Source organism: Lynx canadensis, chromosome A3, assembly GCF_007474595.2.
Source record: "Lynx canadensis isolate LIC74 chromosome A3, mLynCan4.pri.v2, whole genome shotgun sequence".
NCBI classification, from domain to species: domain Eukaryota; kingdom Metazoa; phylum Chordata; class Mammalia; order Carnivora; family Felidae; genus Lynx; species Lynx canadensis.
In genome coordinates, this window is record NC_044305.1 from 34,987,233 (window position 1) to 34,998,594 (window position 11,362).

The 11,362-nt window shown below is 38.9% G+C and overlaps 1 protein-coding gene across 6 annotated transcripts in view; it reads left to right on the forward strand.

Annotated features, from left to right (window-relative positions):
- PLCB4 (phospholipase C beta 4) overlaps positions 1-8,881 on the forward strand; it is a 424,450-nt gene extending 415,569 nt beyond the window's left edge. For 5 of the 6 annotated variants that reach the window (XM_030310086.1, XM_030310087.1, XM_030310089.1 and 2 more), the window contains 4 exons: positions 1,635-1,692; positions 2,105-2,191; positions 5,165-5,201; positions 7,341-8,881. In XM_030310086.1, the coding sequence (XP_030165946.1) occupies positions 1,635-1,692; positions 2,105-2,191; positions 5,165-5,201; positions 7,341-7,429 (271 nt within the window). In that variant the 3' untranslated portion in view covers positions 7,430-8,881. The remainder of the gene's footprint in view (positions 1-1,634; positions 1,693-2,104; positions 2,192-5,164; positions 5,202-7,340) is intronic. The other variant, XM_030310090.1, reaches the window with a different exon arrangement.
- The last annotated feature ends 2,481 nt before the right edge of the window (positions 8,882-11,362 follow it).

Here is an 11,362-nt window from a genome sequence, read left to right on the forward strand (position 1 = left end):
TAAAATTAGAGTAAACCCAAAGATTGCAGGTGGGGAGAAATAAAAGAGTATCAGAGTAGAAAACAAAAAGCAATAGGGATGGTCAGCAAAAACAAAGGCTTACTTTTTGAAAAAACAAATCCCATGAGATCAGTGAACCTCCAGCAGGACTGCGCAAGAAGAAAAAAGAGCACAAGTTCGTAATCTTAAGTCTAAAAAGGAGGCATAACTGCAGAAATAATATTGTTGAAAATGAAGACTACTATAGAGAATACTACCAGTGAGTCTGAAAACTTGAATGGACAATTGCCCAGGAAAATATAAATGTCCAAAATTGACTGAAAAAGAACAAGATAACCACAATAGACCTCTAGCTATTAGAGAAATTCACTCAGAGGTCTATTCAGTCATGAAGATCACTACAGCCTCCCTGGTAATGATGCCATTTCACAAAACTAACTGACACAAAAGTAAATGCCTGGTAGTACCAAGAGCAGGCAAAGACATGCAGAAAAGTAGCATTCAGACACTGGTTGTGAGTGCAAATAAGGACAAGTGCTTTGGAGTAAAGGTGAAGCCATTCATTCCCTACCAACCTGCAAATCTAGGTCTATACCGTAGAGAAATCCTTGCTCATATGCACAAGAAGATACACACTATACTTATTTAATCAATAGCCCCTGTGCCACACATCACAGGATCCTGTGCACCAGATCATTACCATTTGTCATTGATGGCCAACTAGAAATATTCTAGTCTCTTCATAAATGGAAAAACCCATATGGCATATGAAAATAATGAAGTGCTTTTAAACACAGCCATATCTCTAAATTCTAGGTTAAGTAGTAAGTTACATGAATAAACCCAGAATATGTTACCATTTCGGTAAATTTGGAAAATACACAAAACAATACAGACCTGCAGCATCACTTGTGAGCTGGTTACAAATGCAGAGTCTCAGGCCCCACCCCAAAGCCACTAAATCACACCCCCTGGGGGTGGGCCCAGCAATCAGTGGTTTTGACAATATCTCCACTAGATTTGTAGGTGCGTGAAAATTTGAGAAACACCTGTATGTGTTATTAAAAAAATTTTTTAACGTTTATTTATTTTTTTGAGACAGAGAAAGAGCATGAATGGGGGAGGGTCAGAGAGAGAAGGAGACACAGAATCCGAAACAGGCTCCAGGCTCTGAGCTGTCGGCACAGAGCCCGACACAGGGCTCCAACTCACAGACCGTGAGATCATGACCTGAGCCGAGGTTGGATGCTCAACCGACTTAGCCACCCAGGTGCCCTTGGAATAAAAATATTAAAACATAGATGGGAAGGTCCACACCAAATTCAAAATAGTGGTTATGTCCAGAGAGAAAGAAACTGGAATCAGGAAAAATACAAAAGGGGCTTTAATTATATCTCTAACACTTTGTTTCCTTTAAAAATACAAGACAAATATGGCAAAACATTAATATTGAGTAATCTGACTGGATACAAAGATGTTTGTATTTTCCACTGTACAGTATAGGTTTCAAAATTCCACAAAAATTAGGAAAAGTGGTAATTCCATCCATATAATTAAATGGAATAGGACTTTAATATTATGTCAGTTCTATTCAATGTCAGCTGCCAACTGATATTTGTACCTATTACTTTTAGGAGAGTCAGGGAGTTAAATAGCAGCAACACCAAAAAGTTTCTGGAAGAAAGAAAGAGAGTAAGTATTTTATAATTCTCTTGGCGCTGTAAACAATAACTCACGCTTAGATATCAGACTTCTGGCTAATTTGTTTAATTTGATTTTTCTGTAAACATTCTAGCCTCTCTTGTCTGCTCCCTGAGAACTAAATAATCTATTACTAAAATCTTTAAGATATTAATTTGGCATTATTTTATACGGAAAAGGGAGCCAAGTTTTAATTGCACCTAAGTACTCTATTATTTTAGCAGGAAAGATCTTCCCAGTAAGAATTAGGGGGTTATACTCTTCCAGTTGTCAGACTACTTTTCATGATTTTTTTAAATAATTATCTCCCTGGGTTAAATTGTAAACTTAACGGTCATACCTCTTCCATCCAAAGTTTATCCGAATTTTTTTTTTTTTTTTTTTTTTTTTTTTTTTTTTGCAGCTCGCCATGAAACAGTCCAAAGAAATGGATCAGTTGAAAAAAGTCCAGCTTGAACACCTGGAGTTCCTAGAGAAACAGAATGAGCAGGTATTTTACCTAAAGGGCATAAAAAGACATAGACAGCCAGCCAGGTTTGGGGGTGGATGCCGTACCTGCAGATAGTGACCCTTCTGCTAAAACCCATAGCCTGAGTAGCAGCATGGAAGGGTGGCTAGGATGTGATCCCTTTTACTGTATTTTCCCCATTGCATCAAACAAGAACAGAAAATACCCTTTTCTGAAATGGGAGAGGAATGTAGCCATGGGAGGAAGAGACTCTGAAGTCGTCTTTGGAATAGATTGTGATGATTCTAATAGTGATGTCCCTGAGAGGAGAAAACAGGTTACAAATTATGTCTCCATTTTCATTTAGAGCTTTCTAATTTGCAACCTAGGCACATGTGATAGTCTATTTAAAAGCAGATGAGAGAAACCACCTGGTTTCAAGTTCAGTCTTAAAAGTCATAAAACCATCTTAGGGCTTACTAGCGGGACCCAAGGAAAGGAGCTGACCAAAACTCTACAAGCCACCTAACGTGAGTGGATACCATATTCTTGGTATTTTGTTTTTGTTTTTGTTTTTTTCCAGCAAGGCACATAGTTACCCCAAACCCAACTCTTTAGTTAGCCATCGGGCATATACCAACACCAAGATATATATGTATGTTTACCCGAAGAATAGTGCAGGTGGGGTCCTTCCCAAATGGGCTACAGTCCACTGGCCATCCAGTCTCATTTCAGTATGATGGCACTACCACCAGCTTATAAGACAAAATGACCCTCCATGAAAGGTTAAATTTGAGTCTATCTTAGTTCAAATTTCAGTTTTTAGGTATGCTGGTTTGGAAGTTTTTTTATCTAGATAATTTACTTCTATCTAGGAACTGTCAAGAGGTTTTGATGAAACGTGTACTACATTGTTCTTTCCTATTTCCTCATCTACAAAGCAATCCTCTTTAAGATGTATTTCTCAGAGTAAATGGCTCCTTTTGAAAAACACTTCGATTGGAATTATGCTAAAATGTATCTTTTAGAAAGTAAAACAAAACCCTTAAATCTTCTCTTTTTGTATTGCAGTTGGGTAACAAGTAAATCCAACTTCTGGTTTCAGATTTGTTACTTTTTGGTGGACAGAAGTTTTATTCATCAACATACTTCTGAGTTATGTTTCACATTTCCTTTTCAGCTAAATACTTCTATTCATGAATAGTCCACAGATCCTCAAGGGGGACAATAAATGTTTTATTGTCCTGTGGGTCCAATTCATTTGACCATCTCATAGATACATCACGTTGTGGTACGAGTTACCTAGCTTATGTTGTTGGTCTTAAAGCACTTCTCAGGAAGTGTTCCCATGGGCAAAATGGGAATATGAATAAAGGTAAAGCCACCATCTCCAAAATGTTAGAACCTACTTCTGTGATTCAGGGCTGGGTGGGGATAACGATGCCTCTCAGAAGAAGGCAAAATGAAGGTAAGGCAGTTAACTAAATTAAGAAACTCCTTGGAAATCACTGTGTTGCTTAGCAACAAGTTTGACTAAAGAATGTAAATGTGCTAAAAATTACTCATTACTACAATAGTGGTGGATATCAGAGCTAGAGAATATGCTTACCTAGTGTTTTTAATTTCAGAGCCAAAGTACATAATAAAAAAAAATCACTTGGAGCTTTTATCCTAATACATGGGTAATTCAAACCACCCCAGAGTTCTTGCATTAAAATATATTAGTGATAACTGGCTTGATAATATTGGGAGGATAGTGGCTTTTTGATCCAAAAATTGATATAATGCATTTCAATATGTTGTAAGCAGTGTCTACCACCCACAACTGATACTTTGAGTCACAGAAGCTTAGGAAAGCATAGAATATGAGAAAGCTTGAGATTTGATGAAGATTCAGTGAGATTCTATGACAAGAAATTCACAGTATCCTATTGATGCTTCCAGAAAAGGTAGAATTTGGACTTGAATTTCTGTGTTAAGCGTTGCTTTACCAAAACATGCCCTGTTCAGTAAAAAATCCAGTCCCAGATCTTTCTAGTGTGGTTTTGTTTGGAACTTAACAGTCAGAGAGCTCTCAGTTACTCTGTGTTACAATACTGTCCCAGGCATAGTGCAAAAGATAGAGTGAGTGACTCCATTTCTTCCCTCATAATAGGCATGGGCTGGAACCAGGTAGGAGAGCTCCCTTCATAGCCAATTAAACACTTCATTGGCAGAAAAGTTCCCTTATTTCCAGACATCCTAAATTTTTAGAACAGTCTCCCAAACCTTTGTTAAACCCAAAGACTACTTTCTGCTTCTAAGCCAAAGATAAAATAATTTTAACATTCATCCCTTATATCTCCCTTTAAGGCTTCTTACTGCTTCCTTATGACCCAACTCCCAGAGGTTCACCCCATCCCTGCAAAGCAGAGTGTGGAATGGATCTCCTTAATTAGCTACACCAGCGTTGAGGGCATTGGTGGAAACAAGTCAAGTTTTAATATATTTTGGCCCTGATTCTAGATCCTAACCTCCTGTGTTCTTTTTAAGTCATCTAATGGCCTTGCCTACTTGGTCAGCTAATGCTTCATTTAAAAGTCCAAAGGTCAGGGACTCGTTTTCTACTGTTTTCCCAAGTATCTCATCATCCTCACATGTACCATTCCAAACATCAACAGCTCCATTACTTTCACACCCAAGCTTTAAAAATTGATTTTTGTCATCAACCCTACCATTTAATAAAGTGAGGGTTCTTGCTAAAAGGTGGGTTCTCCCCCCTCCAATCACTGCTGAGGAAGAGAAGCACAGTCTGGGCTCTTAGGCATCGGTTGTTTGTTTTGTTCTTTTTTTTTTTTTCTGTTGAGATCAATTTGGGGAGAGTTTGTCACTGATGGGTGTATACATGTTTTATTCTTAGCTTTTTTGCTTTTCTGTATATGGTTTTACATTCATTTTTCAAGTTCACTTCAGTATTCATTTATTTTGTTTTATATGTATGACTCAATTTTGACATTACTATTTTTGTACAAACAGCTATTGAAATCCTGCCATGCAGTGTCCCAAACGCAAGGTAGGACTGAAACTCTAATCAGCAAGACATTGCTTTCCTTCTCAGCTATGCTAGTGTTCTCGGGGCGATCTCCATTTATGATTCATATCTGCTCATAGCTAAGTAGTATCTCAAGGTTTTGGATGTAAAAGTTTGATCATGTCATGCTTGGACTTCTGATGTAATATACAAACTGACATGCCCAAAATCTTTAGAGAATGATTTCTGAGGGAGTTGGAACCAACGTTTCCTACTACAGACCTAGGAAACTCAAGTCATGCTAATAACGATATACCTACACATCAAGAACAGTGATATATGACTGTCATTTGGACTGACCACAGCTAACTCTGGGTCACGAGGTCAGATCTCTCCCAAACATTAATATGACTGCAATTAATTTTAAAGCACCCTACTAGAAAGTTCATTGGTGCTTTTTTAATGACAGAGTTATGGTCTGTGTGCAGAAACATTATAGAGTGTTATGACCCTTGTCATGCTTTCTGCTAGATCTGGTCTGCCAAGGACCCTAATCACCTCTTATAAGTAAGGTGACCGTATAATTTATTATCTGAACCAGGATCATTTTGAGAGGGAAAGAGGGTGATGTTCATAATTGCCAGGACTACAGGCATAAACTGGAACTGTCCAAATGGGAATGCATGGTCACCCTGCTTCTATGAGAACTTAGCTCTGAGAATAGTCCTTTATTGTCATATGATTCTTCGTTCTATGACCGTGTTCAGTAGTGCCTTTAAATGCTAAATGGGGAAAAGCACAGGGAATCTTTTGTTACTATTTATTGAACATAAAAGTATTTAATTTCTAGTGCTGATAATGTTTCACTGTCCTCTCTTATGAATACCGTTTGTGTCATGGTTTCATGTTTGTATATTTTTCTCCATTTCTTCATTTCTCTATTAGAGTATTAGTATACTTCAGGCATAGAAGAATATCTAGGTAGAGGGAACCGTCCATCCCATATTTGAGCAGAAAGATAAAATTCTTTGGTACTACTCTATCCTCTTTGCCAAAAGGAAACTTGAAGCCACAATATAAAAATAATAAGAAAATTACTGTATGGTCCATGGGTCATACTGGTTTTGTAACAGGGCCTCTTTGGGACCTCTAGATGCCTATTGGATGATGTTCAGATTTGACCAACCTCCCCCCCCCCATTGACCTTCTATTTAGTTGGAATACCTAAGCAGACCTGAGTAGTAACATCAACACACTTCAGAGTCCTCTGAGTTATGTCTTTACCATGTTTCCATTCTGAAATGTCCTTTATTTCAAAGTGGCATGTCACACAAAGAGGAAAGGGATGCTTTCTTATTCCCTCAAAAATTACATGGGTTGGCTTGGGCATAAGCATCCAGGAACGAGCTGGAGAGTAAATGTTGAAATAAGCCAATTAATTTTCCCTATACTGCCAAACACAGAATCTGCCCCCATCTGACTCCTTTCTACCTCCCAAACCCCCTGGTTGTCTTAGTGACAGTCTTAATTCAGGAGACCAAGTTCACCATGGCTTACTTCCTGGGGAAGCCCATAAAAACTTACCTTGAAGTGAGAGCCCAGAGGGATAATTTTTGGACAATAGGATTCCAGGAACCCTACACGTTCCTGTGATGTTGTATTTGCAAGGCACTCCAGCCAAATCAATGTGATATGCTCCCAACTAAATTTCTCCATCAGATTCTTAGGGAGTTAACTAAATTTCAGGCTATTTGGGGAAAATACTGTGCATAAGAAACACCTGTTCTAAAAGTTCAAATTATACACAGCCAAGGCAACATGTCCATCTGTAGAATCTAAATCAAATGGTTTGATGTGAGGTAGTCTATTGAAGGCCTGGCTTAGCCTCTTTTCAAATGGTTTTCCTGGTGCTATGGAGAACTAGTTCTTCACAAGCTTTAATGTGCATCCAGATATCTTAAAGATCTTGTCAAAATGCACATTCTGATCCAGTAGGTGTGGGATGGAGTCCCTTGGAGTCCAAGGTTGTGCATTTCTCACAAGGTCCTGGTCCACAGACCTCACTTTGAGTAGCAAGGGACATAGTGACAGCATGGAATTTACGGGAGAAGAGAGGCCGGGGCGGCTACATGCCTTTGAGCGAGAATTTCAACACGTAAGGCCATGTTTCTGATGTTACAGGCGAAGGAGATGCAGCAGATGGTGAAGTTGGAAGCCGAGATGGACCGCAGACCAGCAACAGTAGTGTGAAACTCCAGAACGCAAACTGAAGCCCCAAAACCACACAGCATCAAAAGATCACCCCCAAGCTTCCCAACACAGAGTTCATGCAAGAAGGCTGCTGTCTGTGGGTTTCCTTTACGCCCAGCCAAGATGTTACCTGAAACCACCGAGACTTACATATTTCTATTTAACATTTTGAGTATTGGATCTCCTTGGCCAACCATAAGTAGCTCCCAACCCACCCAAATTACTAGCCCAATAAGGCAGAGTTTCACCCTTGATATTACAACTTAAACATGTTTGCTATAAAATACCATCACAAGTGAATGAGCTTGGTGTCCACAACTCTGCTCTGTGATGCATTAGGACATGTTTGAGCTGCAGCAAAAATAGTGCATTAGCGATTGAATATCAAGTGCATGCACTAGGGGGAGAAAAACCAACTCTGTCTACAAATTCATCAGCAGAAGTGGCAGTCTGCTAGACAAATTTTGCAGAATTTTTCTACATCTGAGTTACCTCATCAGTAAGTGCCATGTCTCTGCCATGCCGTAAGAAGCTAAGTTCCTGTAAAAGTTGTGGAAATTATTAGAATAAAAAACAGTAGAACAGTGTACCTGTGCCAAAACTCATCAGTGCTCAAGGGAGAACTCTGTTAGGCACATGTTAAGAAAGTTTACATCTGATATTGCTTTATAGGAATTGCTTCTGCCGATTCCAGACATTATAATACACTATTACACCATAAAGATCGTGAAGTGGTAATTGGCAAACGTTTGTAAATGTGACCATGTATAAAATATTTATACTCCTACTTCACACTGTTAGAGCAAAATCATCTACGTATTGCCACATGATGAGATTAGTAAACAGGAATACCAGAACTATGTTTGCATGATACACAAGCACCAGTTAAGACTAATCCATACAGATACAGTTAACCTAATGCCAAATAAATACTGGTTTAATAAAATGTATGGCACAGAATATAATTTGACTATGAAGACTTTTAGCATAATGAAAAAGTCTATATATATGTGTATATGAATTATGTGGGCATTCTTGATACTTCAAGTTCTAGTTTCAAAAAAATACATAACTAATTTAATTTTACACAAAAATATTTATGCAGATTTTCAGAATTTCATATCAGGAAATAACCTTTTTACGTCTGTTAAATATCAAAACAATTTGCTACAGTGTTAATCTGCATGGTCTTTAAGCCTGCCATAGTTGTGTTGCAGACAGTGCATGAAAAAGTATTCTGCGGGGAATCAAGCCATGCCGCCCAAGCCGGGAGGAGCGCATGGAAACTTGGTAGTCTAGAACTAATCAGATTACTGATTTTAGGACACAAAACACCAACTGAATTGTTGTATATGCTTGTACAAATTGATTCTGTGTGTTCCCCTGAACAAAGCAGAGAAAATGATGTTACCATCAATATTGAAATTAAACTTCCAACTTCTCTAATAAAAAATGAAAACACATTTACCATCCGTCAGAGTATATACTTTCCAGCAGACTTTTTGCCTTTTTCATAAATGAGCCCTTCGTTATTTCTAAAGGAGGCTTATTCGTGCCCCCACACATTTCCCCTGCCTCCAAATGACAACGAAACAGGCTCATTCTGGTTGACACCCAAATGTGATGCATTTGTCGACGTACGTGTTTTTCTTTTTCTCCTGTGTATCATTTGAACTGGTTTCTGTGAAATTTCTCTGGTTCCCTGTTTGCTGGTCTGGAAGACAGTGGGGTTAGACCATATGTCTTTCAGCACTAATATCCCATGGAAAATTATGGCTATTAATGTAGCACCACATTGGGATGGCCAATTCTCAAGAATTCCAAATGGCTCCTCATCCGATCAAAGGACATTTTTTTTTTTTAATTTTTGAAAGAAAACGAGCTAGTGTGAGTGGGGGAGGGGCAGAGAGAGAGGGAGACAGAGGATCCAAGCAGCCTCCACGCTCTCATTGGCACAGAGCCTGATGCAGGGCTCAAGTTTCAACCAGACGCTTGAAAGACTGAGCCACCCAGGTGCCCTCCTCCCCCCATCAAGACTTCTAACAAGAGCTCAGCACACCATTCTGTGGCACTTGGGTGAATTCAGCAATTGCTTCTCTTTCCCTTGCTCCCAGTTTTCCCTTTGATCTGATCTTCTCTGCCTTTTCATCCTTTTACACTGCCATAAATATTTCCATTTCCCAGTGTTCTATCCAGAGCTGCTTTTTTAACTTAGACTACTCCCAGTATTTGAGACATTTTGCCCCAACCTCAAAAAAGATTCCCCTGTAGGATTAAGATGTACAACAAAATGATGTTTTACTTTCAATTAGAAGGTCAGATTGCACTCATTCGCATTCTCACTTATGAAGGAAAAAAAAATCTTGCCAGTTACTCAATCTTTTCCAGCTTAAAAAAACAAGTTATTTCAGAGGCATATTCAATTATTTCAAAGCCAAACCCCCTGTTAGAGTCCCAGCCCCATGCAGGCCTTTCTCCCAGATGGCAGTGGGGAGGAGCATCTGGTCTCCTAACTGCCCTGTGCTACAGCCCTGAAAAATGGATCCTTCCATCCAGTGGTTCAAGGTCTCTTCTCAGTCAAGTGTTCACCCTGAACTCAGTTTATATTAGCATTCTTCGGGGATGCACAGGAACTTCGGGATTTTTGTGAGCTGTTGGAATACCAGAGGTGCTAACACCAGTCCATTTAAATACCTGCTTTGCCCATTTGTCAGCTACTAGTGCCATGTTCCAGTGTCGTGATGTTTCTCCAGGAGGCTTGCAGTTTGTCAGAGCAGTGCCCCAAGAAGCAAGAGGCGATCCTGATTTATATTGGGCCCCAGGCCAACCTGGGTTTCTACTACGTCTTGATTCTCCCACCCAGCAGGACTTTCTGTTTCAATCTGGGAGTCAGGACCCTTGAGTCCATTCTCTGTCTCCTCAGTCCAGAAAGGATATAGAACTGCCTATACCTGACTGGAATGTCCATACAAGACTATTCCCACTTCATAAGCAGACTGTTCTTACCCTTTTGTGAGGATAAAAGGCTTGGTGGGGAAAAAAAGAAACAGATTGCCAAAATGAATTCTTTGGGAAGTATTATAGTTCATCAGATCTAAGATACCATTGGTTATAAGATGCACCATTATTCTATATACCACGAAGAATGAAAACATGTTGCCAATTAAACTTGGACACATCATCCTGTGATTATAAGACATCTCAATTTCAGAGATGTGAAAATGTGAAAATATGTGAATCTTGGAATCCAAGAAATAGTATTTCAAAAATATTGTACAAGCTAATCAAATCCCAAGACTTAAGGGGCTGGTGGGGGGGGTGGTGAGGTGTAGGTAAGGGAAAGCAAGTATTAAAGATAGGATACAAGTGGTACATTGTATCTGCTGTCAGCACAGAGCCTGCTTCACATCCTCTGTGCCCCTCCTCTCTCTCTGCCCCTCCCCCACTCTCTTGCTCTCAAAAATAAACATTAAAAAACCGCCAATCAAAAGACATCGGGTAATGGAATGGGTAAAAAAATAATTATATGCTGCCTATAAGAGATTTATTTCAGACCTAAAGATACAGAAAGATTGAAAGTGAAGGGATGCAAAAGCATTTATCATGCAAATAGAAGTGAAAATTAACCTGAGATAGCAATACTTAGACAAAATAGACTTTAAAACAAAGTCTGTAACAAGAGATAACGATGGACACTATAATTCAATAAGAAGATATAACAATTGTAAACATGGAAGCACTCGCAAATACATAAAGCAGCTAATAATAAAGGAAGTAATCAATAGTAATACAAAATAGTAGGGGACTTACATCAATGGATAGATCATCCAAATAATATTCAGATTACTCCATCCTAAAACAGAATATATATTCTTTTCAAGTTCACATGGTATGTTCTTCAGGATAGATCACATATTAGGCCACAAAAACAAGTCTCAGCAAATTGGAAACTG